This window comes from Trichinella spiralis (assembly GCF_000181795.1).
Source record: "Trichinella spiralis strain ISS 195 chromosome Unknown Scfld5, whole genome shotgun sequence".
Taxonomy (NCBI): domain Eukaryota; kingdom Metazoa; phylum Nematoda; class Enoplea; order Trichinellida; family Trichinellidae; genus Trichinella; species Trichinella spiralis.
This window is the reverse complement of record NW_003526944.1, coordinates 2,315,463-2,343,128: the sequence shown is the minus strand read 5'-3', so window position 1 is coordinate 2,343,128 and position 27,666 is coordinate 2,315,463. Positions and strand designations below refer to the sequence as shown.

At 33.9% G+C, this 27,666-nt stretch overlaps 8 protein-coding genes across 8 annotated transcripts; 5 read left to right on the top strand and 3 right to left on the bottom strand.

Moving 5' to 3' along the window:
* Nucleotides 1-1,159: 1,159 nt before the first annotated feature.
* On the top strand, nucleotides 1,160-3,571 carry Tsp_04186 (glutamine synthetase). Its single transcript, XM_003374954.1, has 6 exons — nucleotides 1,160-1,331; nucleotides 1,413-1,721; nucleotides 1,776-1,903; nucleotides 2,905-3,104; nucleotides 3,196-3,394; nucleotides 3,482-3,571. Exons 1-6 carry the CDS (start codon nucleotides 1,160-1,162, stop codon nucleotides 3,569-3,571), a joined length of 1,098 nt encoding a protein of 365 aa, XP_003375002.1.
* A 3,998-nt stretch (nucleotides 3,572-7,569) lies between these two features.
* Nucleotides 7,570-8,297, top strand: Tsp_04185 (conserved hypothetical protein). Its single transcript, XM_003374953.1, has 2 exons — nucleotides 7,570-8,047; nucleotides 8,257-8,297. Exons 1-2 carry the CDS (start codon nucleotides 7,570-7,572, stop codon nucleotides 8,295-8,297), a joined length of 519 nt encoding a protein of 172 aa, XP_003375001.1.
* Nucleotides 8,298-11,936: 3,639 nt separating this feature from the next.
* On the bottom strand, nucleotides 11,937-13,327 carry Tsp_04184 (hypothetical protein). The gene is made up of 7 exons (XM_003374952.1): nucleotides 13,232-13,327; nucleotides 13,007-13,176; nucleotides 12,613-12,678; nucleotides 12,511-12,559; nucleotides 12,321-12,437; nucleotides 12,182-12,256; nucleotides 11,937-12,116 (listed from the first exon to the last, which is right to left on the bottom strand). The coding sequence occupies exons 1-7, from the start codon at nucleotides 13,325-13,327 to the stop codon at nucleotides 11,937-11,939; spliced, it is 753 nt and encodes a 250-aa protein (XP_003375000.1).
* A 742-nt stretch (nucleotides 13,328-14,069) lies between these two features.
* On the bottom strand, nucleotides 14,070-15,311 carry Tsp_04183 (protein SYM1). Its single transcript, XM_003374951.1, has 5 exons — nucleotides 15,238-15,311; nucleotides 15,150-15,214; nucleotides 15,013-15,099; nucleotides 14,584-14,887; nucleotides 14,070-14,511 (listed from the first exon to the last, which is right to left on the bottom strand). Exons 1-5 carry the CDS (start codon nucleotides 15,309-15,311, stop codon nucleotides 14,070-14,072), a joined length of 972 nt encoding a protein of 323 aa, XP_003374999.1.
* Nucleotides 15,312-16,073: 762 nt separating this feature from the next.
* On the top strand, nucleotides 16,074-17,619 carry Tsp_04182 (conserved hypothetical protein). Its single transcript, XM_003374950.1, has 6 exons — nucleotides 16,074-16,284; nucleotides 16,364-16,483; nucleotides 16,633-16,743; nucleotides 16,863-17,077; nucleotides 17,147-17,546; nucleotides 17,615-17,619. The coding sequence occupies exons 1-6, from the start codon at nucleotides 16,074-16,076 to the stop codon at nucleotides 17,617-17,619; spliced, it is 1,062 nt and encodes a 353-aa protein (XP_003374998.1).
* A 354-nt stretch (nucleotides 17,620-17,973) lies between these two features.
* Nucleotides 17,974-20,008, bottom strand: Tsp_04181 (artemis protein). Its single transcript, XM_003374949.1, has 6 exons — nucleotides 19,900-20,008; nucleotides 19,071-19,158; nucleotides 18,799-19,012; nucleotides 18,564-18,665; nucleotides 18,324-18,415; nucleotides 17,974-18,202 (listed from the first exon to the last, which is right to left on the bottom strand). The coding sequence occupies exons 1-6, from the start codon at nucleotides 20,006-20,008 to the stop codon at nucleotides 17,974-17,976; spliced, it is 834 nt and encodes a 277-aa protein (XP_003374997.1).
* A 1,246-nt stretch (nucleotides 20,009-21,254) lies between these two features.
* On the top strand, nucleotides 21,255-23,100 carry Tsp_04180 (hypothetical protein). The gene is made up of 3 exons (XM_003374948.1): nucleotides 21,255-21,412; nucleotides 21,861-21,990; nucleotides 23,014-23,100. Exons 1-3 carry the CDS (start codon nucleotides 21,255-21,257, stop codon nucleotides 23,098-23,100), a joined length of 375 nt encoding a protein of 124 aa, XP_003374996.1.
* A 3,169-nt stretch (nucleotides 23,101-26,269) lies between these two features.
* Nucleotides 26,270-27,519, top strand: Tsp_04179 (conserved hypothetical protein). The gene is made up of 6 exons (XM_003374947.1): nucleotides 26,270-26,295; nucleotides 26,357-26,462; nucleotides 26,717-26,761; nucleotides 26,870-26,964; nucleotides 27,021-27,258; nucleotides 27,493-27,519. The coding sequence occupies exons 1-6, from the start codon at nucleotides 26,270-26,272 to the stop codon at nucleotides 27,517-27,519; spliced, it is 537 nt and encodes a 178-aa protein (XP_003374995.1).
* The last annotated feature ends 147 nt before the right edge of the window (nucleotides 27,520-27,666 follow it).

The window sequence follows — 27,666 nt, the reverse complement described above, 5'->3', positions numbered from 1 at the left end:
AAGCTAGCAAGCAGCTAACACAGATTGATAGGGGGAAAACGTTATTTTCCTCTTTTTCCTAAACCGACTGACGTTGCGTTGTTTTATATTAGTCATGTGATTTTGCCCTGCTTGCACGTGCCATTGGCTATTTTGAAGCTTATTTGAAATAAGAATCGGAAATGTTCATTAACAATGAGCCGTTAATTAATATAATTTCGATATTACGAAAATATATCCACATAAGTTATTTTCAAAAAAGTAAAATTCAGTTTACCACTGTTGCTCATCTAGAGTGTATTTTTCATTTACTTTTTTTGCAATATTTGCTTTTAAGCAATGTAATTTTTATCGGGTAATCTTTTTGTTTTACGATTTATTTTCTTAAGCAAAGTGCAAAGCTTTGTAAAACACTCGAGATATTATAAGAAACAGGATATGTTTGCTTTTGACGACAAAACTGTTCATCCAAATTTGGCATGACCAGATGACAGTGGTGTGCATCAATCAGCGTGATGCAAGCAACATGCTAGCACTGCTTAATAATATATATAATAGCTGTATGGGGAACGAACGGGTGAGCAGTTGACGTTTGATCGTCTCGTCGTCTGCAGTTTAAAGCAGAGCTTGCTTTTCACTTGTCAACCAGGAAAATTGGACAAGCGCACGAAACACGTGCTTGTTCACGTGAATTGCAGCAGCCAACGATCGTTGTGCAACTGCGACCCCACCCCATAGTCATTTTGCTTATAATAAGCATTATTTTGGCTTTTTCTTCAAAATATTCTCCACTCTGCTCTTTCTCATAATTTCTCTCTTCGTTGTTACTCTTCGTCCATAAGTTATTCATTAATTATTTCTTTTCTTAAATATATCTTCTTTGTTTATTGTTATCAGTTTTACTTTATTACTTTTTTGCATAATTATATCGATCAAAATTGAGATCTGCTTTTCAATAGTTGTTATGTTTAATTGATAATAACGTACACAGATAGAGGAGATGATAATAATGATGATGTGCTTTTGCAATACACAATTGGATAAATCTGTCTGTGGTAAAATGGATTTTTATTTTGTGTAACATTTGAACGAATTTGCGTGTAATTTATATCTTATTTTTGATGCATATTTTATCGTTCACTCCTACTGTTGTAGCTTCTTCAGTTATTATAATTAAACCATGGCATTCACGTTGACATTGAGCTCGTCAAATTCCAAGCAAACTCTGGCAGGTTATATGAAACTTCCTCAAGGGGACAAAGTGCAGGCGATGTACATTTGGATCGATGGCACTGGTGAATCGTTGCGTGCCAAAACAAAAACCCTCGACTTTGAACCCAAAGATATCAACGGCATTGGATTTATTTTTTATTCTTGATATTTCATTTGAAATGTTATTTTTTGATTGTTGTTTTTCTTTCTCTTCGCTTCAGAATTGCCGGTGTGGAATTTCGACGGTTCCAGCACGTACCAGGCTGAAGGATCAAATGCGGATGTTTACCTGCATCCCGTTGCAATGTACAACGACCCGTTTCGACTGGGAAAGAACAAGCTTGTACTTTGCGAAACTTACAAGTACAATAAGCAGCCGACGGCGTCCAACAAGCGCTTTTCGTGCGTTGAAGCGATGACCAAAGCGCAAGATTATGAACCCTGGTTCGGCATTGAGCAAGAATACACGCTGCTCGATCTCGACCGACATCCCATGCGTTGGCCGAAGCTTGGCTTCCCACCACCGCAAGGTTGAAGTGTGCATAATTTAATGCCCATTAATAATAATGATAATTTTTATTCAGGACCGTATTATTGTGGCGTCGGTGCGGACCGAGTCTTCGGACGAGACATTCTCGAAGCCCACTACAGAGCCATGCTTTATGCAGGCTTGAATGTGTCCGGCACCAATGCGGAAGTGATGCCAGCCCAGGTGAGAATGCCAATTTAACGTTGCAAAGTTAATTTCTTTTTTTTCTTTCACATTAACAATATTTGTTAAAAGTAAAAAAATTTTGGGGTTGTTTGTGCTTCAACGAGAGATTCAGTTTCAATTGAGATTCAGTTCAGTTCGTGATATTTGCTTTGCTTGAAAAAATATTGTATTTTTGAAAAAAAATATGACATCAGTGTGTTTGCATTTGAGACATTGTATTTGTAGCAGTAAACAAATTTAAAGTGAAAAAATTTCAAGTTTAAACTTTACATTTCATAATAGCGGGAAATAGATTGGACAGATGTAAGCAGTTTGAAACATTAAATTATTTGTCAATTTTGCAATTGACAGTTGCAATTGAATTTCGAAACATAATTTGAAATCAAGCTGCAAATTGTGCAATTTTAATTTTCCATTTTATATGAAAGTCATGTTCAATACTATGTGTATTGCATAAAATATATATAAGCGCTTCATATTGTTGTTATTGTTCAGCTCGTTCTTATTCTCTACTTCTTGTTTTCAATAACTGTCATGATGATCGATTATTTGCTTTAGGCTCATTTCTACTTCTATTTATAGATTTTAATATTATTTATAGGTTTATAGTATTTGCTGTTGCAAATAAAATTAACGGCACAATCATTACAACAATTAAACTAACGATTAATGAGCGTGAATTATACGGATACGCGCATGGTCATTGTTTAAAATACAAATTTATGTTCATGTGGGCGCATTTAAAAGAATATAATTAAATTAAATTTTATTTTATTCAAATTAGTTGGAAAGTATTGTCGGTGAATAATAATACTATCAGCTAAAGTTGAAAAATTGTAAAATTGCGCAATCAAATTATAAACAGTGTTTTCGCAGTTGTTTTTTAGGTAAAAATTTTGAAAATTTTTTTTTCAGATTTATTTTCTGTAGCATATTTTCCAATATCCGATTCAGTTGCTATTTATCATAAATTTTTGATGATGTTGGTTTTGTTCTAGTGGGAATTTCAAATCGGACCCTGCAGCGGTATAGAAGCGGCTGACCAGTTGTGGATAGCTCGCTTTTTGTTGCATCGAGTTGCTGAAGATTTCAACGTAGTCGTATCTTTGGATCCGAAACCAATACCAGGCGAATGGAACGGAGCTGGTGCGCATTGCAATTTTTCAACAAAGCAGATGCGCATGCCTGGTGGTTTGAAGTATTGACTATTTGTTGGATTTTGTTCAAACGATGATTCAATTAATTTATTTTTGAATTTTATCAAATTTATTCATTTTTGCTTTTTCTAGATATATCGAAGAGGGCGTCGAATTGCTGTCCAAATGTCACGATAAGCATATCAAGATGTACGATCCGAAGGGTGGTAAAGATAATGAACGACGTCTCGTTGGTCGGCTCGAAACTTCTAGTCTGACGGACTTCTCAGCCGGCGTCGCCCATCGTGGAGCATCTGTGCGCATACCTCGTCACGTTGCCGATGAAGGCTATGTAATAAATTATTCGATATATCTTTTATTTAAATTAAATTTCCCCACATACAAGTGTATGATTTGTAAAATCTATCGATATTTGCAGGGATATTTGGAAGACCGTCGTCCAGCATCAAATTGTGATCCGTACAGTGTCACTGAAGCGTTGGTGCGTACCATTTGTTTAAGAGAGTAACAGCAGCAACACGCATATAAATATATACTGTTGCCAAAGCTGAGGTTGCACAATTCATCCATGATTTGGAACGTGATATTCCGCACGGGAAAGATAGCGTTTTGGGTTTTTGATTTTTCTATTTTTTTTCTTGTGTTTGCTTTTTATCATTTTATTTCACCCGTACAACCAAGCGAACGTTTTCACTCAAGCACAAACTGAGTCACGATTTTTGACTTATTGACGGTATGGCTTATTATTTACATTTTTTTTTGCAAAATTTACAAGCTTCATATCCTAATTTGAACTACTTTACATCATTTAGTTTATTGTGAAATTTTCGAACGATATCAGTCGCTCTTCTTTAGTTCAGATGAAGTTAAACGAGAAACAGCACACACAAAATTTGATACTTAGGATGAATTCATGCAATAAACTTGTTTCTGTTAAGCTCAAAAATCGTTTTTTAAACCTTTTTTGACAGTTTAAGAAATTAATTTTGTAAAAAACTGACAAATTTATAAATAAAACCAGTTGGCTGTATTCTAATTTTAAAGTGTACTGTATTAAGCGGTAAATAAATAATAATAATAAACGCAATGGAAAATAAATTAGATAAGATCGGATACGTTTTTGATTTGATATGATACGATGTGATTAATGCTCATTTCGTGCATTTCAATGTCAAATTCTTGATTCACTGAACATTATTATCAATGAGCAACGACCTTGTGACGATTTTTGCAAACTTTGCTTAACGTTTTCAAATAAACTGCGTAAACAGACATGCCTGTCTGGGATTTAATCTGCCAAAAGCAGTGTTCTCATAAAAAAGCAGATAAAAAGTATCACAAAATAAACAAACTACAGTTTGAAAAGTGAACTATCTCCTATAATTTCAGTATAAATTGAAAAGTAAAAATTATTTCAATCATTTTCACTTTAAAAATGAAAAGAATAAATATAAATATTTAGTTTTCAAAAAAAATATGAATAAAAACTGAATTTCACAAAATGAAAATACGTTTAGATAGTTTACGATGTTCAAGTTCAATGCAAACACCGGCTACGTATTAATGATTATTCTTATTATTGTGTTCAAAGGGTTAGTTTAATTTGTGTAATGGAAAAATTATTACAATTGTAAATTGATCGTGTAAAACCAAGAATGAAACAATTATTTGAATCAAATCTAGGTTTACTGTAGCAAAAGCTCAAAAATGAAAAATAACACACTTTGATTGATTTTAACATAACAATGCCAAACTAAGAAGTAAAGAAATACAAATTAAACCTGAATGAATTAAATTTATACAACATTGGCACAAATAAATTCAAAAAATATTCCCAAATTACTTTGTTTTCATGCTGCGTTTAACATATTCTAGTTTAATAAATATTACTTAGTACTTTGTGAAAATTGTAATTTACATTTAAATTTACAGTTTTAAGTTTAAATTTAGAATAGACATATTTGAAAAAACAACAGTATTCTTGCAATTGCAACATTGCAACAAGTAACGTGTTGGCCGATGGAAAGGACGTGAAAAAATTTGAATATTGTGCGCTAGTGTTATCAGTTTTTGGGTTTTCTTTTCCGTAGTTCAGCAGTGGGCTATTTGAATTTCAGTTTGAGAACAACTTCGAAGACCAGTTATCACATTTGAATACTGCTGAATGTTGATTTAGCGTATCCGATATCGACGATGACCGAACAAATAATGATCATCAAACAAAGGCGAATTGTTTGATTTGGAATTTTATTCGTATGAAAACGATGCCGACGTTTTACAAATGGTAAGCAAAAAATGCATTTTTATTTTAAATTGAATTAAAGTTAATCGAAAGTGTAGATTAAGTGCAACAATTGAGAAATGAAATTTGTAAAGGCTTGTTTGAAAATTTTTGTTCAACTTGTTGACAATTTTGTTGTGGCCATATATTGTTGGTATGAACAAAGAGGTAGAATTTGTTGAATGGGATGGAATTTTCCCAACTCTGTCCAATGTAATATAATTCAAATGAATATTGTTTGACAAGCATTGTTAACGATAGGTGGATGAAAGCGTGTTGCGTGGGCGGGTATTTAGCTGGCTTTGCTTCTTGACCTTATATTTGAAGGCAAATACATCACAACAAAGCGTTTGTTCAGAATTTTCCTCAACAACAATTTCCATTCTCAATTATGGTCGAATGTAGTGTTGAATTTTCAAACTCTGTTGACCTGATTTCAACGGCAAATTTACAACCACTTTAAATCGAAGAAATAAATAAAATCAACTATACAGTATGCTCGTTGACGGATTGTACTTTTTTTCTTCATTGTTTCCAATTTCAAATTCAATAAAAATGATCATGATCTTTCGACTGAATTTAAAATTGTTCGACGTTTATACCATACTGTAACTTACTTGAAATTGTACACGTTGAACGGCAATTATTTTTTTTATGTTCAACTAGCGAGTACTAATTGCTTTTTTAATTTTGTTGTTGTTGTTCCTTATTTGTTTTTTTAAATTATGCAGTTTATCAATTGAACTATTTTTTTCGTCTTTTTTGTTGAAAATGTGATCAATTAAGACCAATTGTGCACAGCTTTATTTGAAAAGAAAAGGAAATTTGTGAACAGCTAGTTTGTTTCTTTTCTTTTTTTTCAAATATGTCCAACAAATGACGGAAACAATTACAACGTTTCCAAGCAGCATGCTTACATTATAATGGGGCCTATTCATTTGTATTGTAAAATTGGAGACAGTTTTATAATTTGTAAAATAATAAATAGGGTGGAGTAAAGTGTTCTGGACGGATAACGTTAAATCAGTTTTCATTATTTTCATAATTTTGGAATTTTGAAATTTCAAGAATGATTAGAAAAAAATTGTATTGTATGCAAGATGCTCATGTAAGGATGGGATAATTCTTTTATTAAAAAAAGCAGCACCACTTGACTTATTCAAATTTGAACAACTGTTGATTTACGAACAAAACATTTTGAAACTTTGAAAAAAAGCTATTGATTTACAACTGTTGACGTGGTTCAGGGGTTTTTTTATTGTTTGTTATTCAATGAAAAATTTATAACTCTTTTAAACGCGCATAAAATGTTGGAATGATTTGATTATCAACTTTATTGTTTTGAAATTATTTTCAAAAATTTTTCTTTTTTTTCAATTGCAAATGGATGTTGTTTATAAATTTGAATTTTTCAATTTCTTCAATTTCAGTTTGTCTTGAGAGATAAATATTGAAAATTGATTTAGTTGAATTTACACGCAGCGTATTGTTTTTCACTCTTAATTGACGATACTTTCAAATCAATAATGTAAAAAATAAAAATAGCAAAACTTTATCATCAGTGCTTGTCATTCTCCTCTTTTTGATTTGTAGAAAGCACAGTATGCAAATTTTGAATTTCTCTTTGTCATAATTCAAGAAGTATATACAATTTTGAATTTCTTAAATAGTACCGGTGCTCATCAAATGCAAAATTCTCTTTTCCACAATTAACCCTCATATTGTACTTAATCACTTTATTGTAACTAAGAATTATTGAAATGTTTATTGAATGAAAAGTTGTTCCCCTCCATTTTCTGTGCTCTGAAAATGATAATATATAGCAAAAGTCCGCCGCTTTTTTTCGGGGCATTCGAGAATTTTTTGAACGCCGCCTGCTGGTAGCCAGGTGCCGCGAGATGTGTCAAGCTATATAAGTGGACAGCTGACCAGTGGTCGAAAGCCAGTTGAACAGTAGTCTGCGGACGCTTGCGAGCACCTGGTTGACGTCGAATTCTGATTGGTCAGTTTGAAACCGACTCCGCCCATCAATGCGTCAAAGATGCACACACACACATACATACATACACACAGACGCGCACACGCACGCACAATGGGATTGAGAATGTCAGAGTGAGAATGAGAGTGAGTGAGTGAGTGAGAGAGAATAAGCAAGGCCAACGTAAATTGAAAGAAAAGACACAATTATTGACGATCGGATTTCATTTTTTTGGCATCTTTCTCTGATGGCTTTGATGCAGTGGTTGAAAAAGAAGAAGCCGCTTGTTGTCGCCAACGACGGGATACCTTTCGACCCGAAGCATCTGGACGACATCGATCTGATGACGCCCAACTGCACAGACGACGAGCCGACCACATCCGCATACCAGGACTCTTGTTCGTTGGGTTCGGCTCGGTCAGTGTCCAGCGGTGCCGACAGTGTGGCCGACAAGCTTAACCATACCAAGCCGACGTCGCCTTGCGGCTTGGATGCCGTTGAAGAAGCTCTGCTGAGCATAGCCGACGAGGAACGACCGCTCGTCGCCAGGTCCACTCCCAAAGGGTCGGTTTTCGACCACAGCGACTCGGTCCGCTGGCACCAACAGCACGACATGCAGTACTGCTTGTTCGACCGGTCCGTCTACGAGGCCATGCTTGGCGACTGTATCCGCACTTGTGAAAGTTTGAAAAACAACTTGGACATCTACATCGACCACGTCCGAGGTGAAAATAATAAAATCGAGCCCCATTAGGGAACAAAAATCCAACACACATGGACTGGCAGCATGCTTTCACTTGAACCCGGTTGTGCGGATGCCAATTTGGCCAATTATTTATCTCATCCAAATTGTGCATCATCTACACGATATCTAACAACATCCATGCAAGAACAACACTAATTTATATGCCTGGTATTTTTTTCTTTTTTTAAGCTTTGCTTCTTTTTCATCTTCTTGCTGTTGTTGTTCATTGATGCTGGTTGAGGAAAAGCGATTTATTTCACGCACACGCGCGCATGACGTTATTTTTCAACAGCAACAACACAACAACAACAACAACAAGACCAGCCGCTTATTTTATTACTACTTTTTGCTTTTGAGTAAAGAAGGAGCATCTGTGATCTGTATTGATCTATTTCTTCTCGATTATTATACGATAAACCGGTATGAAAAATTTTTAAATTTGCAAACCGATCCATTTTCCCATTCAATTTTATTACACGCGTATGAATGAATAGGCCGGAAAAAATGATTGTCTTCTATTTTTGCGAACGTTCAAAATAAATTGGCACGTCCATTAATTAAATAAATACAGTAAATAAGACATTCAAGTTGACAGTTTGTTGTTGTTTTTTTTCTTGATTTTTTTTCAACATGTAAAAATAGTTGTTTTATTTTGGTAAAATGTTCGGTTAGAGTTTAATTTTTTCCAGTTGGATTTGTTTGAGAAATTTTCGGTTGATGAGACGAAAAGAAAGCATTATTTTCAAACTTTTGATAGAATGTGAAAATGTTTACAATGGACGTGGACGAATGGGAGGGAAAATTATGCCGACGCTTTGGTTTTGCTGTGTTTGGTTGGAGAGCGCGAAAGCCAGTAGCAGCTCTCAAAAAGCCTGCCCGGCGCGGCTGTTGTTCTTTCATCAGTGTTAAGATGGAGAGAGAGAAGAGCGTAGCGCCGTTTTTACCCTGGGAAAAGGGAGGGCGGGGCGGACGAGATAATCGGTTCACACCCTGTTCGGCAGCATCGTCAGTGGAGATGGGCAGCGATTATGGGTTTTAAAGCGACAATTTGAATTTCCACGCTACACTGCATATTTGCATTGTGTTGACCGACGACGTCACAATTGCCACCAACATTCCAACCAACAATAAAATTGTTGGCGTGGGTTTTATTGGACCATAATGGCGCTCAATTGCAGCCCTGTCGGAAGTGTTGCTCGTCTGGTTGGAACATTACATCGCAAATGATGCATTTTGTTTTATTCGAAAACGTTGAATATTTATTCAATAAATTTCTCCTGAACTCTGAAACTATGCCAACAAACTGTACAATTGCACTTGTTATTGTAATATTTCACTGCTGGTCATGGGGAAGCGGGCCGACAGAAGGCAATACTAATAACAACTTGTTGTTGTTATATATACGTTGAATATTTGAATTTTTATTATACAATTAATTATTACACTTTAATAAGAACGATTCTGACACCTTTGAAATTCAGGTCTGAAACAGTTTGGCCACTTTTTTTTCTATTCTCAATTGTCGTTCTTTTTGCTGCCTATGACGTGTGTGTTATTTTTTCTCTCTTGTCAAAGTTGATTTATTATTGAAATTATTATTTATTGATTTCAGTGAAATTGAATTCTTTTCTATTTCGATATTCTCTCCCTCTCTCTCTCTCTCTCAGTTTAATTCGTAAACGCGTATTCAATATTTTTACACGGCGTAATTTCATTGTGCAATTTGAACGTAATGGACAATTTCAATGCATCTTACACTTACCGCCAGTTTCATGTTTAATTGAATTTCAATTTATAAATTTAAAAATAATCATAAATTGCTTTGGAAATAGCAATTTTACATATATACACACAGTTAGGGAAGATTGGAATTGTATAAATAATTTGGATAAAAAATTCAGAATTGATTTTTATGCTTAGTTTAATGATTCATAGGTACAACAAATAGGGACATTTAATTTGTTCGATTTTATCAAATACACTTGTTGTCTACGTGAGAAATGATCATTAATTTGTTTTGTTTCATTGATTTTTTTTTCTTTCAATATATAATTATTAAAAAAACGGAACAATTTGCATGGTATATTTTTTTTCCTTTTGTACACATACCGTATGCAAGGAGTGAGATAATTTGAGGAAAAAACAAAATTAATGAGAAAATTGTTGAACATATTGACGATTCTTAATTAATGGCACAATATTGGAAACAAATGGAATTTCAAACGCCATAATAGCAAACTGCTGATCGCTCCGCGCATGAGATATTTGAATTATAATTAGGTTAATGAGAGTACGTGGGGGGGCGGCGGAAGGCTTTTGTCGCATTTCTTACAGTATGGTACATTATCTGAAAGTTATTCGTTGAAAAGTTTGCTTAAAAAATATGAATTCTTACTATTATTATAAATTTGTTCATTTTCAAATTTTCAATTCAATATGCAAATGAATTGAAGTAAACAAAAATTAACTTTCTTTGAAAATTAAGTTTCATGAATGTGTTGAAGTTGACAATTTTTCGATGATGCACAATTAGCATTCATCGGTTTTTAATGTACTTAGCCGTGGCTAGGACCTTTGAAATGACAATAGATAAATATGCAGAAAGCATCGTCCACACACTATGGCTTGCTATTGATTGATTGGGCGAAAGATTTTAAGCTTGGCCGGACAAATATGCACAGTGGACAAACTAATCGGAAATGTTCAAGCAGTGCTGTCCAACAACAACAACTGAAAGAGCGGCTTCTAATCATATTTTAATCAAACGGCACAACAAGCGACCAAGCTGTGCTCTAGCTCTGGGGTAGTGTAGGCAAATAGCACGGATGAGCAAATATTTTAAAGATTTATCCGAAACCGAACCAGCCCATCTTCGACACGCAAAACAATAATGATTGCGCTTTTCAAAGAGACAAGCAATCATTTTTGCAAACATTGATCAACATCAATTTTGCACGAATAAACATCAACGAAAATAGCTTCACACCGAGGCTAATTTCGACACAAACATGCTTGCTGTTCGTCGGTTGTGCTTGTGTGAACGATTTGAAATTTAATTTCGTCCGGTTCTACAAAAAGTCAATATTATTTATTAGTTGACGACAACTGACAAGAAACTTTTTCCCTTTTCAAGAATTAAAGCAAGAAGTCTACTACTGTAACATGAAATGTGACAAAAAATTTACTTTTTAACCGCTAATGGATGGAAAAAAAAACAATGCTAATTGTCAACCACATTAAACAGATATTTACTATAAACAAGCAGTGCATTGAATCATTTTCATTTTTTTTTTAAATTTCTTCTTTTATCTTGCTGGAAAAGAAATTTTTAAGGCAATAATTTTCAACTGCTAACAGAAAGATTGATTCGTGAATGGAAAAGATCCAGATTATAATCTTGGAATAGTGGAAAAGCGTTGCTGATATAGTTGACAGCAAAATTGTTGTTCAATCAGTCATCCTTAATTCTGTCGTTAGATATTTTAAACAAAATGACATTCCATTAAACTGCTCTTTCTCTCTCAGTTATATTATAAATCGAGTCCATGAATTCAACATATGGACAACTTTTTTTAAATGTAAATCATTATATAGATATCCATTTCATAAGTAATATGCACATACTTCGATTTTATCATTAATGACTTCTCTTATCGAGCCGAGTCTTCATGTGTTTCGCATAATTTTTGAAATTTCAAATTGCTTCATCAAAAAGCCAATGTACAATGTATTATTTCTATGAATAATAATAATAATTAACAATGCAAAGCATTTTCTAGCTTTCCGTGCATATTTTTTAGTTCAAACAACAATCAATCAATCGAGTAAATTTATTTCAAAACGTTTTAAAGATGATCTATTCTACGTGTTCACCACAGGGTTCTGCAAAATGAAAAAAATCCGGTGAGCAATCCTTCAGATTTGTGCTGATATTTATCAAGGCAGTCTTTGCTAATGACAGCATATGGCCCTGCTTCGGTTCGCTCCGGCGATTCAATATACTTCGGGCTCGACAATTCCATCTCGTTGCTCTTGATGGCAAAAAATTCCTTCAAATATATCAATCACTGTGACCAGTGTGATGAAACAAACAATTCTGCTAATAATCTCTTACCAATTCTCCATTTGAGTGTGTTATTTTCAAATCAGCAGCGCATAATACATTTTTTTGGATAGCATTCTTGATTGTCTACAAAGCAATATTTTCAATTTTAGCGTGATACTGTAGAATATTGTTTTTCTTTAGCATTTACCTCTCCTGATACATTTCGACGTAAAACAATATTGCAAACAGTAAGCGCTTCATTGAAAGCGACACTGATTATTCCGTTGATATTCAGCAATTCCATCTTTAAATTTTCCTCTTCTTCCTATGAATGAAAAAGAAATGTACAGTTTGAAGAATACAACCTGAGCTACGCGTGGAATACAAAATTTCCTTACTTCATATAAAGGATTTTCAAAAATAATCTTTGCAAGTCGTGTTTTTTTCCTAAAAACGTCAATACAATGCTAATGAAAACGCACCAACAACAAAGTACCTACCTATATGGACAGCATCGCTTACATAGAACATCGCAGAGTAAGCAAATGTTGACACTCGATGAATGTCTGAAAAATTCAAAGTTTCATATTATAAACTGACATTTAATTTTACAATTTCACAATAAAATAACTTATCATCAACAAAAAGTAATTAGTACGTGCTTATATTTCATTATACTGTAAAAGAGAATAATTTTCAAATTAACGGTCATTAACTTCTTGTTAAATAGCACTGTCATAATGAAAAACATAATTATATATATCTAATGTAAGAAAAAGATTAAATAATAACATTAAAAATTAATTTGGCAATACTACGAATTCAAAAATGTGAAAATGCATTAGTTGTAAATGGCGTTTTGTTTTACTTTTAGCAAAACTACTGCTTACTTACCGATTCTTCATTTCTTTCAAAGCAAGGGCAAAACCATTAATTTTTCCTAATAGAAGCCTTCCATCCCCAGCTGCTTCTGCAATTTCATTCAAAAACTTCAAACAACGAACCGCCACTTCAGAATCCGCACCATTGCATATGTTCAAAATACACTGAATAAGTTCACTGTCCTGTAAGTAACACTTTTTGTACCAAAAGTATAGAACATTTTTAATTTTAAATCACCTTTATAAAAACAAGTGCCTTTTCTTTGCTGATATCCTGATCAAAGTAATTACTTATCACATCGAGGAAATTTTCCATTGTAGCTACGTTTGCCATAACTATACTGAAATTACACATTTTCAGTAGGGAATGTCTTCACTGTTCGCTTATCCTAATCGTTACTGAACGGAAAATGGGCATATCGTAAGGTAAATATCGATGGGCTTATAGATTCTTTTTAATATCACATCGGCATAGATATTAAGCTTACATGAGTGCGTAGCAGTGAATTCAGAAAAGGCTTACAAGTTAATATAAATAGTTGAATACTTTCAAAATCATGAATAATGTTAACGTGTGGGACAAATTTGCAAAATGCTTCTGCAATTTAGTGCATTTAAAAGTTGAACAGTTAAATTTAGATAAATTAAGAAATGTATAAGCTTTGAAAAATATAAGAACTTGCTTATTTGTATAAGAATTCGTGAGTGTATTTGAAACAAATTAAAGAAGCTCAACACTTACTTCACTAAGTTGCTTTCAAATTCATACTGTAGTTAAAACGCATTGACCTGCATTTTTTTTACAGTACACTCTTTGATGAAATTATTTTTTTTAAATATACTTATCATGTTCTGTACACACCGCTATTAATAATATTTTTAAAATTTCGAGATTTTTTTCTTAAACATACCATTCCTTTCATGCTCAATTGATAATATCGTTCATATTTATAAGTTCATTATGGAAAAAACAATATATAACATATGTATTTTCAAAACGAAAAACATGTCCAAACAACAATCTTGTTTTTTTAATTCTTTTTTGGACAACAAAGCAAGCCCAGAATAATATTAAATCATGTTGTAGAATTTGGATTTTCCTTTTTCTCTAAACGTGACTCTTCTTCCATTTCTGCTATAGAGCATTCGGCGTGTTGAAGTCGGAAAACAACTGGTATTTCCTTCAGCTTAGAGTTGAACTTTTCCAAGAATTTCAACCAACAAGCTAATGAATCTTTAGAACTGTTTCCAGTAATCGCCAATGCTAATATCGTACCATCCTTTTGTTCGTGAATGGTAGGTACGGTCATTAGCTGGCTACGATTATCCGAAATAGGAGAATTGTATTTTGTCTTCCAGTAATACCACTCATCGCTTGTCAGACTTTCGATTGATTGAAAGTCTGAAAAATATTTCTTCTTGTTCGGCTCGGATATTAATGTAAAATAAAACAGTGACTTATCAGCTAGCCAAGTACGAAACGGACCATCTACATAAAGTGCTTCGTTTGTAGGATGGCTGTAAAAGAATTATACTTCCAAATTTTCTACTATAATCCTAATTATTACATGAAACGGAAATAAAACGTACTCTTCTATATGCTCTCTTTGATGTGGACTCTGCCCTGATACAATCCAAGTATTTATAGTAGAATCAGAAACGGTCGAAGTATAGAAAACCTCTACATTATTTGCAGGATCCCTACATATGCGACGCATCGCTGCCTGGGCAATTTCAATGTCCGAGTTTGGAACAGGTCTGGGCAGTGGATAAGGATCTGCATTTTTGAACTTTGGCATCCAGTACATTTGACGTTTCATTTTTCTCATTGCATGCGTCCATTCACCAAATGCATTTTTCACTATCAAATAAATTTCTTTGTCGGGATATACGCCTTAATTAAAGAGAAAAACCTTTTAAGTCAAAGTGTAGTTTACAATCAGGGAAATTGAATTTGAAAATGCAGTCTTTAGTATAATGAAAAATATAGAAATTTTAAAATCAAAATTGACAACTTACGCCACCATTCCATCTCATCCAAAACGTCAATGCAACATTGCTGCTGTTTCGGGTAATGCATTCCTTCAACCTTACGAAGAAATGCAACTTTAAAATAAATTCTTCAAAAAATAATAGTATGATCTGTTTAATTTTACTTGCATGAAATTTCGGGGAATCATTTTTCCTTTCGGAAAAATTTCCAACAGGCGTTTGTAAGATTCTAAATCTTTATGAACTCCAAACTCTTTCATTCGTTTCAATGCAGCGTATATGAATTCAGTATGTCCCCGACGAGTTACATTCGTCCGTAAGTACATTCCTGTTGAACAGTACTTTTAATAACAGTTAGTAAGAAAGCAACTGACGCTCATCAGGATATTCTATAAGTCCATCATCCTCTGTGCATAGCATACCTAATGCTCTTTCGAAAGTTTTTTTGTTTCTATCTTCTGGTGGTATTGTATCGAATACTTCGTCTACCACAGTGAGAGCTTTGGTAGTTTGAGATGTCTGGGATTCCGCAGAAGATTTACATCGTATTGTCGAGTTCAGCCAATAAACATGTGCACTACCAATACTTAAAGGAATCTAGAGAAGTGTTGAAGTTAATATGTTTTCAAAATATTATTCTTATCAGAAACGTTTACCGGGGTTAAAAGATTTTTAGAATAAAAAGCATTCTTTAACCAATTCATGATTATTTATTTGAAAATTAAACAACCGTAATTTCATATTATGAAACGCAAGTTTCAAGTGCTTTTGAATCATTTTTAAAAGTCACACTGTTGATGGAGTTCAAATCACACCAAATCACACTTATAATGCATAAATTGAGACTGAAATATATTCAATGAATTAATTACGGCCAGGATGCTCAGTCTACAGCCATGCAAAAAACATTGTGCCTGAATGTTTTGTTGCTTACAGTAAAACATATTGCAAATCATTTTTAACGATCAGCGAAATTTATAAATCTATCGATTTTATTTGTTTAATAAGATGTAAAATGTTTAATTGTTTAACACAGTGAATAGTGTTGTGTAATATTTTATTCTGCATTTTAGACTGTACATGATAAAATGGCACTGGTTGTTGATCGAGCCGAGCTGTTGATTAATGAAGTATGTCGCTTTTGTGGCAAATGGCGAGATTTTTTTGCAATCATTGGTGTAGGCGTTTCTACGTACTGCTTGTATTGCGCCATTAAAAATAGCGTTTGTTCAATATGGGAACACTTTAGTGGCGTGTTCACTGTTAAAAGGAGATTGGAAAAGTATGGCTCCCACGCAGGTAGGAAGAAATGAATAGTTTTAAAATAGTGGATCTTTTAATTTTAAATCAATTAAAATGTTTCGAAATATATTTTCAGTCGTTATCGGGCCTGCCAGTGCTATAAGGAATGAACTTATGAAAAAGTTGTCTGACAATGGTTTGCATTTAATTTTGGTTCATGACGAACCTCCTTCCGACAGATATCAAACATATTTTGGTAAGTTGGGCTGTAGGTTAGTTTTTATTAATTTTTCAATAGCAACTAGGCATGTGATATTATGAATGAAAATGATAATATTCTGTTTCGAAAATTACAGTAAAATATATTTTTGATGATATTTACACAGATCGTTGATGTTGTTGTAGAATTTCAATATGCTCGGCAAATCACTACACAAAATGTGCAGAATTTAAAAACGGATGCTGCAGTTTTCGATTATCGGAAATTGCTTTCTACTAACAGCATCAAATTAATGTGTAAGTAAAAGCATTCAATTGTGATTGCTCAACGATTTTGATGATGAACAGAACAGATGAGTAGGACGGTAATTTTGTGTGGGTAGAAAAGTGGATTGTTAAAATTTTAATTATTTCAGTTGATACAACGTGTTGCGTTGATCAGGTTCCTTGCATGGATCTTAGCTCTGAAACAGCATTAGGCAGAAAAAAACTTCGAGAATGGTTCGAGAAAGATGCTCGATTTCGTCTTGCAGTACTGCTTACACGCCAACATTTGGCATCCAAAGCAGGTTCGCTTGCGGTTACTGTTGTCAGTTGTCAGAACAGTGGGCGAGAATTTTTCAAAACAAAAGTTAGTATTAAATAAAATTTTGTCCTCTTCTTATATTAACAGTAGTAGCATTTGATTGTGATTTAATAGATATTTGAAGAGTCGATTGCTCGTCTGTTGTATCTTTCTCAGTCGAACAGAGCCATTATGGATCAGTATTTTTTGCCTTGGCGATTACAGAACTTGGTTCCTCTGTACGATCCATTCGGTGACCACAGTCCTGGCAAAAAAGAAGCAGATATTGCCCAAGGAGTCGGTCTTTTACCGACTTTGTACAGTTTGTGGGTGCCGAAACCGATAACTTACGTCACACATTTATTATGGTCTGTTGGTCAGTCGTCTATATCGACTGGTTATTTGCCACATACTTTTCTTCTTTGGTGCTTGAAATGGCTTCCATTGAGCTGCCCATTATGGACCCAACCAAAGCAAGAACAGGAACAACCGTCAACATCCAGTGACAATTTCCACATTTGGCGACTGAGTGAAGGTGGGATTGTGCATACTGTTTTTTTTTCACTTTGAAGTCAATAATTAATTATTAATTTCATGTTGCAGAGTAAATGTCGAAATTTTGCATTCAGTCAGTCACTGAAAATACAAATTGAAAATCATTGGTGATCAAGACCGGCATTGATGATATCTAGCTGACAGTATGTGACTTTTTTTCTTCTCCTCTCTTTATATACGTAATATGTAGAAACAGATAAACATATATATATGTGTGTGTGTCTTCAGTAAATATTTTTATTTGGTTTAAAATAAGTATAATTGAACATTTAGCGTTTCATATGGAATTTATTTATCATCTGCATTAAATCACTACAACTTTCGGTACTTTTCAAATTCATTTTTTAAAGAGCAGCTTTTATTTGAATAATATGATCTTTTTTTTAACTGTTTCACACCAATTCAGTTCATTCTTCTTCCGTGGAATTGTAAAAATTTGCATTCGGAACGGATCTGAGAATCGTTCTGATTTTGGACAATCGCTTTTGCAATAAAGTGTCCATTTTTTCAATTGTCGAATTCCACGGCAGATCACAAGCAATTGCATACTGTGGCTGCAGGTATTTCAATAGTGATATGGTTTCATCTAATGATGTGTGATTGCAATAGAGCAGTCGGTATAATGGACCAGATTTGCTTTCAGTTTTCAGAATTATTTCATTTCTAAAATAAATGAAAATATGAATGAATGCCTTCCTATTTGAAATATTAATTAATTATCCAGGAAGTCAACCTATTTTTTTCATTTTTCACAAACCAAAGCACAGACGGTTTGATGACCAGGACATTTTTATCGTTCATTTCACTTTTGATATAGGAATCTTGCGATTCAGCACAAATACATCCACTCTAGAAATATTTTTTTAAACCAAATGTAAAAATTGTGGAAAAAACTGAACATCGATTATAGTAGGTAAATAAATAGTTTATCAGCTTGAAAGGCAAACAACAAATGTGGCTGAAATATTGCTTAAAATTAAAAAAGTCTTTTGCTCACTGTGCACGCGTGTAATTGTGTTTCTCGAGCATTTTCCGTGATGACGTTCTTCAGTTTGGGAATATTTTTGTAAGCCTTGAGTAATGTTTCTTTCACGTGAATCTAAATGTTATGTAGTTTGTTGTGTCAAATGTAAACTTATGTAGAATTGTTAAAAGAATAATTATTCGAAAAAAAGGTAGGTAGGTAGGTAGGTATATGCAGTTACACTGTTGTAGCATAAAATCATGCATACCTTTTGTTTGAAGAGTTCCGCCAGTTTTATAAGTAAAAACTCAAAACCGTATTTATATGGTAAATATAAAAGTATTCTGTGTGATTCGTTTTCACGTAACCACTTTGAAGCGGTTCCGTGAACAGCCATCAAACTGTCTATCCTATTTGGTAACCAGCTTGTGGCTTCATTGCAAAATGTACTGTCGAAATAGACGCTCTGTATGGATTTTAAGCTGAAAAAAGAGGAAAAAAATCACCTAATGGCTTAATGTTGAGTTGATAAATCAAAACCAGTGAATATCATGCAGAGCTGGCATGCGGCGGACGTTGGAAACTGTCAGTCGGTTATCGCCCATGTATAAGACCGTTCCTTCGGTGCCTTCAAATAGGAACCTTAAAGGACAATTTTCAATTAAATACATTGGTTCAATTAAATTTTCATAACTTGAAACGTATCACAACAACAACAGCTACATTTACACCTACATCACTGAGCCTACGCAATGCCCGGACGAAAGAGCAGTTACGCAAACCGATGAGCCAGGTTTTGTCATTTCCAGTGCGAACGGTACGTTTGTTTCAAAGTCTATCTAAATTCAGTTTTAATTTCAGAATAAAAACTTTTTAAATTCGTTTTTTATGTTACCATATGTGGTTCCAGATGAAGAAATCGATCATCTGACAGAAGAAGGCGACAAGATATCCAGTGAGTATACAATTTACATCCACTGAAAGCAGTTTCATGTACATTCTATATTCTTTTATATATTGATATTAAAAAATTAATCGTCAATTACTTATCTGTCTAGTAATCGGTCATTATTCTGTGGCAGAATAAAATTATATAATAAAATAGCAGCTAATGACAATTTTAGTTGGAAAATTGTATGAATTCTGAGAAAGTGGTTTTGAAGGATTAAAAAGTAAATCGATTTTAGAATTACAAAATTCTGTTTGCTTCATTAAAATGAACAAATGTTGTTTCCAAATTTTCATATAATTCAAAATGTCTTACTCGATTTCCAGTCGATTTCGGAATGCTTCACTATCCAGACCATCTAAGTGATCTAAAAATACAACAGTCAGTAATGTACACACAAAGTTGCATAAAGTTTACTACCTTCGTGGCAATGGGATAAGAAGAAAGAAGTGGCATCCAAAACAGGCTCTTTGAAATAATCAATCGCCACGTACTTGTATTCATGCATTCGTCCACGAAATGTTCTCATTTTTAATTATGCAAATCTACACAAGTAAGTAATACTTCTTATTTCATAATATTTTTAAAGTAATTTTTTAAAATGTTACTTTCAAAATTTGGCTAAAGGATCAATTTTTACAGTTCTTTTTTTAAATATTAATGCCGAAAATATCATCCAACATTATTTACAAATACTTGTTTATTATTTTTAAAGGATGCTGTAAATGAAAATTAGGTATGAAATGAGGAAATTCATTTTGTTAAATTGTCAAGTTGCGATTCGGTAAAGCAGATTAAATTTTCACAAATAGAATTTTATAAAAATTAATAAATAACAAAATAAGGGGCTGATTTAATTTGTCCCATCAAAGACATGCCGCTCGGCATTTGATTGGTTTTAAATTTCATTGGTTTTCTTTTCGATAAATTTTATTCGTTGTCGCCTACCTAAATTTTACTGGTTGACATTGCAAAGCGTTCTATTTGTCAAATTTTGGTTTCTTTTTAATGGTCAGTTTTCTCATATTCCCGCTGTTTCGTATGATCTATGTTTGCCTGCAGATTGTCAGAAAATGAATGCTCTGTCGATAGTGGGACAATTTGTGGACGTTTGTCCAAAAAACAGAACTGAACGTCTGAAAAAATGGGGAAGTACCGTGGGAAACGTCGAACAGATTGTCCGACGATGCAAGATAAGAAACAGTCGCACCAGACCTGTGACATAATAATATCTCAGCAATTAATCAGCAGGACAGAAATAGGTAGCACGCAGCGGAAAAATACGAATGTCGGTTGTATTTATTCGAATGTTCTATTTGAATTCAAGCTGAAGATCAGTTGCCTTGCTCATTCAATAATAATTTTATTATTAGTTTTCACATTTCAAATGCCTCATCGGCATGGAAATTTTAAGCGCAGTTAAGAGAACATTGTGATTGGAGAATACAGAGAAGTTGCAAGAATCCGAGCTCACCGGAACTTTATAGATACAAAGCAGGCACGGTTATCTCATTGAACAAATATCACCACCAAAATGCTTAGATGATCAGACAGTATACAGAAGGGAAGCACTCACTTTTCATAGAGGAAACAAATATACAAGTGTTAGGGACGGAATTATCACGCCTAGAAATCAAATCACGCCGGAAAATGAATAGCTGGTACGAAATGACTGATAATCAATGTGCGCACGTCAGTAACGGCTAGGAGCGCTGTCTAGTTTTGCTTTTCGCATTCGAATAACGTTAAAAAGTTTTTCACTTTTTTATTGGATTATGAGGGGGTATCCCAATACACTGATTTGCCTTGTGTTTTCTTCAAATACAACAGAATGTTTGAAAATGAATATTCCAAGCAGTCCGGAACAGAGAATTCCGTCTGAAATTAAGTTGCCACAGAAAAATCAAATGAAATCACAATCCATAAGTGGCTTGTAATGTTTGATCTCGACATCAACAATAAATTGATGTAAGGGAAATAATGATAACAATAACGGATTCACGTACATAAATTCGTAAAGTAAGAACAAATAACGGTGGAACTTTTAGAAACACCTATTCAGAGTAGTACTGAATAAAAGTATTTTCGTAATGATCAATAATTATAATTAGTTAGTAGTTATAACTAGGAAAATTGTTGTTATAATTAGGAAAACAGCTGAGAGAATTAAGGTAAATAATGTACAACCTGAGTAGTCAATTATGTATGCAAACACGCGTAAGCAAACTATGTCTACAATAATTTGATGGTGAACTATGCCTGCGGCAATTTGGTGAAGCACTTTGTGCTGTTCAAATCCTGAAGCGATTTATTATACATACATATATATAGTCATGTTTATTATTTTCAGGCAATTATTATATGAGTATTCATTGATGAAGAACGCACTCGCTAGTGCGCTGGGTAATTTGCTCAATTCTGGTGCTTGACTTCAACAAATATTGGCATAAATTCGAAATTTATACCACCTTACGTCTCGTTCATACCACATCACAACATTCTTGCTATCAGGTAAGAAGTTTTGCATGCATATTATTCAGTTTCATTTTTTTCTTCTTTCTTAAAAGACACGATATAAAACATTGCCACTTTTCATAGAAATTTATTTTTGCCTTTTGCGAAATGAAACAAACCTTTTCATCTGTATGACGTTCAAGAAACAGACGAAATTTTTTATTAGATCATTTTTCGAATTCACATAAATGCTATTATTAATGAAACTAACTAAGAACTGAGAAATTAAAGAAAAACCTTAGAATTAAAGGTGCAGGTTTGTAAATATAATTAAAAGATTCTCACTTTTGAACACTTTTCAATTTAAATCAAAGGGGTGACAACAAAAGCGCTCTTATTGTTCATGAAGCATCTGGCGTATTCCATCTGAAATTATTTAATGTTCTAATAAGAAAACCCAAATGAAAAATTTAATAATTTAGTATAATTTGCAATAATACATTGCGTTCGTGTAAATGTAGGATACAGAGTCTTGAAAATTCTGTATTTTGTGAATTTTAACGAGTTCTCTTCTAAAGAAATGCTTATTTGATTTTTTCATTTATTAGGAAATTTTTTCGTGTTGTTTTGCTTAGCTTGATATTTTGCATGTGAAATAATACGGTACTATGAAAGGTTGATGTTCCGGTCGTTTTCATGACAACAGCTTAGCAGAGATATTCACGCGCTTTTAGTCGAAATAAATTTGCATGCTAATGCGTTTTCATATGAGCGTAAGTCGTATTATGAAGTGTGTAAATAAAAATGTAACAGCGTTCAATATTTAATAAAATTCTTCACTGCACTTATGTCAATAAGCTTAGTTAGTGACGGAAAATTAGGTTGTGCTTCCATAGGCAAAGCAAATAATGAATAATCAGAAAATGCATTTTCAGAAACTGTTAATTGAATATGCTATTTTCCACAAATTTTCATTCATCAATCAAAATAACTTGTTTAGCCACATTTTTGCAGATGTTGCAAGTGAATTTTTTGAATGAAAAGTATTATAGAATAATATGGTGCATAATTTATGTTTAGCTCAATGTACATAGAATTCTTGAAATGAAATGCACAGGCAAAAAGGCAGTTCTTTCTTATCTTCATGCCTTTAGGATTTTTGCGTGATTCCAAATCACGCTGCAAAGACAGAGCTTAATGATAGATAATATTTATGAAATCACTGTTTCACAATGAAAAGCTTTTTCTCGATAGTTCTCGAAAAGCCAATTGTGACATTGTACTGAAAGAACAGTTGAATATTTCTGCGTTCCCTATATTTCCTGTAATGCAAGTTGCTGATGATATAGACCTCGATGATTACAGACATTTCTACCCTTGAATATTCAAACTGTAATTTGTCCTATCATTTGCATCATCCTTGATAGCGAACCTTTCCTTTGATTTTAATACTATTGTGAAGAAAATTTGCACATCAGTGTGCATGTCTTCCATTCTTTGGAACCCGACGGGGTATTATCTCAGCTATTAATTATATTGACAGATAAAAGACAACGCCTGATTAGAAAAGGTGAAAGTTGATTGAATGATAACGATTCAGTTTATAACAACTTTCACTCCCTACATCCCACCAATTCTCCCGCCTTTTTTCCCCGCCTTCATTATTGCATTTCCCTCCCAATAAATGAGAAATATTACTTGCTCTAGAAGACACCAATAAGAACCGTAATCATGCTTATCCGTTGAACAGAGAACGTTTAACCGTGGTGACTTGGGATAAATCTTAGTGTACTTTCTCAGTGTTATCGACTGGAAATGCACACTCATTGTACTAAATCCTAAATGTCACCAGCTCTTGAAGCTGCCTGCTTTTTCTCTGAATTGATACAGTTGCCAAGCACTCCTGCATTTATTGTGTTTAAAAGTGTGTAGACTGCTGCTGCTATGTTTTAGCGTTCTCAAGCATTCACTTTCTTCCCTGGGATATCTCTGTCATGAAGTGGGGACAATTCTTTACAAACCTTGGCCCATTAACTGAAATCAGTATTCCGTTTTTATCCTTGAATAAACTGAACTCTGAAAGTCCTTTCTGTATGTAACTCTCTTGATTTCCTTGTTCAACCATGTAAAACTACACTCTGTGATTCACAATATGAAAATCTATAAGTTTAGCAATTTATCTGTCCATTGATTTTATCAAAATGTACAGCTTATACATAATTCGAAGAAATGATTGCGACGTAACGAATAAGTCGTTCATTGGTTCTTCTTTTCATGGACATTTTTTTCTATAGATGAATTTGAAGTTTAAATTTATTTTATACGTGGTTGAATTTATTCTTTTGTCATTTTTACTTGTGCTCTACTCGTAATTAATTGTAATTGTCATCCGCTACAGCAGCTATTAATTCATCGAAACAGAAAATGAATACTACTTTGGAGATTTAAATCTGCTTGCTTTGTTTAGAATTAGCATTTAATAATTTCTGTAGTAATGTTTACAATAAAATTTCATTAATGTTATTTAATGTTTTACAAATCTCAGAAATGTTTTTATTCTCTATACTAATTTCAGTAGAAGCCATTTAATTATTATCCATGTACCTTAGATTATAAGAGAAATATTATTCGAGTGATATACTTTGTTTGTTCTTGTCCAACGTTCTAGCAAATAAATTCAGCAACGCAATAATAGCATTTCTGGTTATTTTTAGTGATTTGCAATGCTTCAGGTTAATAAGTGTTCGTTTCATCTAATTTTAACAAAAGAAATTTGCATAATAGTGCTATTTTACTTAGTAATGTGCAGTGTGTAAATAAAAACGTAATAAATTTCATCATGTTATTAAATAAAATTGTTCGCTATATTCATTTCACTGTGCTATTACTGCATTCAAATTAGGTTGTTCCACCGCAGACAAAGTAGTTTATTATTTGCATAGTTTACTCAGCGTTATATGTTTAATCAGAGTACTTTGTACACATTCCGTTATTCAGTTTATGGCTATGGCAGCACGAAGGGGATCAACTATAATTCCGCTCTTCAATGCTCTCTGTGAATATTAGGTAAGTTATATTATGCATAGTGGTGGTGTTATGTCATGCATGCCATTTGTATTGCTCTACTAATATGGTGATTGGGAACTAAAGGGTGTCTCTAACTGCATTATTTTTTCTAAATTTCAGCTACCTCAGATGCTGAGGACAGAGAAGTACGTATTACTGTTTTTTATTTTGAGATGACTACACTAATAAAATTCACTTTCAGAAATTCACATCACTTCACGTTTAGATCATGTATTATTTAACAGCTATATTATAAATAGTAAGTGAAGATGATCAGTTACTCATCATAATAATTTTGAAAAGTATTTTTGATTATTTGATTAAAGATTCCTTGTTTCCGTGCCATTTCTAACTTGGTTGTTGAATGCCGACGGAAACGGTCTGACAAATAAACAGACAGCCGCTTATTTTAGGTTCTGAACGTACCGGTTTGTCAGCTAGCTTGATCAGATGATGACGGATTGTTTCGACAAACGGTAACAATCGGTAAAGTCCTCAACAGAACTCTGCCAAGCATATACTGCATGCTTAAAGCACAATCGGCCCAGCTTTTAAATCTTTGTTCCGAAGTTACGGATCCGTTTGCTAACTTGCCTTCCCTACATTCTCCCATAGCTTTAGAAATTTCTTCAAAAAACATGCTGTAGAATACTTCAAATGGAATGTTTCGTTACATGATTGATTTCTTTGCTTGTGCATAACAAGTAAGTAATGCATGAATGTTGCGTACAGTATATATGATCTGAATTGAATTGCAATAACTTACATGAAACCGCCTTATTATAAAAAGTAATTGAAGACGAATAACAGTGCATCATAATAATTTTCAAACGCAAATCATTTTGTCGTCTGTTTTATTTCTCCAATTTAACTTTGAAATAATTTTCAGGCTATTACAAGAAATGCAAAAAATTCATGACAATGGATTACACTTTTGCTATCAAAGAGTTGTTATGTCATTACCGTAGTAACCCAGTGTTACTTGAAGTTCATATAAACGTCACAATGAAGTTTTTCTTATCACTATATGTAAGAATGAATTAGATATTATTTATGATAGGAATAGAATATTCTACAACATTGGAACAGATATGGAATCACTATACATTCTCTCTCCGTGACAGTGGCGTTTCCTGCTTGTATTTATGCGGCTTGGCATATAGAAATTAGTAAGAAATATTAGATTTTTTTATATTTTAGCAATAGAAACAGTGAAACTAACTGGTATACAGCTATACAACTAAACAACTAACTGCTATACATAGTGAAAATGTGGCAGTTCGACTACGCATTTAGGTGTTACCAGTGTAGTATTTGAAAAACGGGTAAGTACTTATTTTGATAATCATAACTTTAGATTACATCATCGAATGGGAGACTTATGTAAGTCCGTACTAGTTCAAGTTGATGTACAGAATTGTGGCGTAATGTTCTATGGTGTTGCGTATCACAAGGGGTGTAAAGTTATTCAGTAGTAACAGATTTTTTTCGCTTACAGATTTCGTTTTGTGTTGGCCATGAAGACTTTACAGCGTTCACAATGCCATGTTTACTAAGTACAGAAATCTACACAACTAAGTGCTAAGTACTACTACTACATCTAAGTACACAAAGTAAGAATCTTTTTTTTGAATTATTTAATGCGTAAAAGTTAAGATAAGTCAGATTCTGAACTGAAGAAATTAGCTTATGGTATTTTTGAAAGATTTTATTTTAGCATGATTTAGAGATAGTTTTAATAGAGGATAGCGAGAAACGGTCTGTAAGAGTATACGGGTAAGTCTGGTAAGTACAGAAGATATCAAGGAATAAGTATGTGTGCAGGTAACTCTGGTAAGTACAGAAGACAGCACAGAATAAGTGTATACAGGTAAGTCGCGTGAGTAAAGAAGATGACGTACGACGCCATCGTCGGTGCTCTGGGGACGTGGGACCCGAAGAACGATGCCATCCTGAAAAGGATCGGTGTCGTCTCCCATGAAGGTTCTCGTGGTGTTAGAACATTCTTCACGGACTTACAGAAGACACCTCGGCCTGCGAGACCTCCCGGACACCGGCACGAAACGGCGACCGGTTGGCACGACGGAGACAGATTCACCCGGTGGTGTACTCCGTCAGAAGAAGCGCAATTCCATCAGCGCTAGGGCATCAGGTGGTAAATGCCTGGAACGGCGGTTCACGTCACCCGTCGGGACGCCCTCGCAGCGTGGTGAGCTGCAGTGCCAACCGTGCCCTGGCCCTCCTTTGACCATCCAGCAGGTAAGTTTGGCAAGTACAGAAGATAGCAAGGAATGATGCAGAAGATGAGTGTACAGGTAAGTGTAAGTGCAGAATATGGTGTACAAGTATGGAAAATAGCATAAAACAAACAGGTAAGTATCAAAAGAATGGTAAGGTAAGTCTAGTAAGTGTACAGGTAAGTTTGGGACAGAAGTTTGGTAGGTACAGAATATAGGAATTATTAATAAATCTTTGAAATGAATTTTTGACCAGGTCAATCTGTACGGTCATATCTCCTGAGGTGACGCCCTAAAGCAAAAAAAAATTTGCATAATCCCCCTGAGGGCAAATATTGTGCAATAAAATGCCTGGGGCCTAGCCTGGGGGGAATATGCAAATTTTTTATGCCCTGAGGCATAGCCTCGGGCAACGCCTGGGGCTAAATTT

Coding starts and splice junctions, on each gene's coding strand:
- Tsp_04186 (XM_003374954.1), top strand. CDS start 1,160: ATGGCATTCACGTTGACATTGAGCTCGTCAAATTCCAAGCAAACTCTG. Junction 1,904..2,904: donor CGGAAGTGATGCCAGCCCAG/GTGAGAATGCCA, acceptor GTTTTGTTCTAG/TGGGAATTTCAAATCGGACC. Junction 3,105..3,195: donor CGCATGCCTGGTGGTTTGAA/GTATTGACTATT, acceptor TGCTTTTTCTAG/ATATATCGAAGAGGGCGTCG.
- Tsp_04185 (XM_003374953.1), top strand. CDS start 7,570: ATGGCTTTGATGCAGTGGTTGAAAAAGAAGAAGCCGCTTGTTGTCGCC. Junction 8,048..8,256: donor CTACATCGACCACGTCCGAG/GTGAAAATAATA, acceptor TCTTTTTTTAAG/CTTTGCTTCTTTTTCATCTT.
- Tsp_04184 (XM_003374952.1), bottom strand. CDS start 13,327: ATGGCAAACGTAGCTACAATGGAAAATTTCCTCGATGTGATAAGTAAT. Junction 12,438..12,510: donor TTGAAAATCCTTTATATGAA/GTAAGGAAATTT, acceptor TTTCATTCATAG/GAAGAAGAGGAAAATTTAAA. Junction 12,117..12,181: donor CACACTCAAATGGAGAATTG/GTAAGAGATTAT, acceptor ATATATTTGAAG/GAATTTTTTGCCATCAAGAG.
- Tsp_04183 (XM_003374951.1), bottom strand. CDS start 15,311: ATGTACTTACGGACGAATGTAACTCGTCGGGGACATACTGAATTCATA. Junction 15,100..15,149: donor TTCCCCGAAATTTCATGCAA/GTAAAATTAAAC, acceptor TTTATTTTAAAG/TTGCATTTCTTCGTAAGGTT. Junction 14,512..14,583: donor CAAAGAGAGCATATAGAAGA/GTACGTTTTATT, acceptor ATTCTTTTACAG/CCATCCTACAAACGAAGCAC.
- Tsp_04182 (XM_003374950.1), top strand. CDS start 16,074: ATGGCACTGGTTGTTGATCGAGCCGAGCTGTTGATTAATGAAGTATGT. Junction 16,285..16,363: donor AAAGTATGGCTCCCACGCAG/GTAGGAAGAAAT, acceptor ATATATTTTCAG/TCGTTATCGGGCCTGCCAGT. Junction 17,078..17,146: donor GAGAATTTTTCAAAACAAAA/GTTAGTATTAAA, acceptor GTGATTTAATAG/ATATTTGAAGAGTCGATTGC.
- Tsp_04181 (XM_003374949.1), bottom strand. CDS start 20,008: ATGAGAACATTTCGTGGACGAATGCATGAATACAAGTACGTGGCGATT. Junction 18,666..18,798: donor CGGAACTCTTCAAACAAAAG/GTATGCATGATT, acceptor CATAACATTTAG/ATTCACGTGAAAGAAACATT. Junction 18,416..18,563: donor CACAATTACACGCGTGCACA/GTGAGCAAAAGA, acceptor AAATATTTCTAG/AGTGGATGTATTTGTGCTGA.
- Tsp_04180 (XM_003374948.1), top strand. CDS start 21,255: ATGAGGGGGTATCCCAATACACTGATTTGCCTTGTGTTTTCTTCAAAT. Junction 21,413..21,860: donor TCACAATCCATAAGTGGCTT/GTAATGTTTGAT, acceptor TCATTGATGAAG/AACGCACTCGCTAGTGCGCT. Junction 21,991..23,013: donor CACAACATTCTTGCTATCAG/GTAAGAAGTTTT, acceptor ATTTATGTTTAG/CTCAATGTACATAGAATTCT.
- Tsp_04179 (XM_003374947.1), top strand. CDS start 26,270: ATGTGGCAGTTCGACTACGCATTTAG. Junction 26,463..26,716: donor CGTATCACAAGGGGTGTAAA/GTTATTCAGTAG, acceptor ATTTTATTTTAG/CATGATTTAGAGATAGTTTT. Junction 27,259..27,492: donor CTCCTTTGACCATCCAGCAG/GTAAGTTTGGCA, acceptor ATTTTTGACCAG/GTCAATCTGTACGGTCATAT.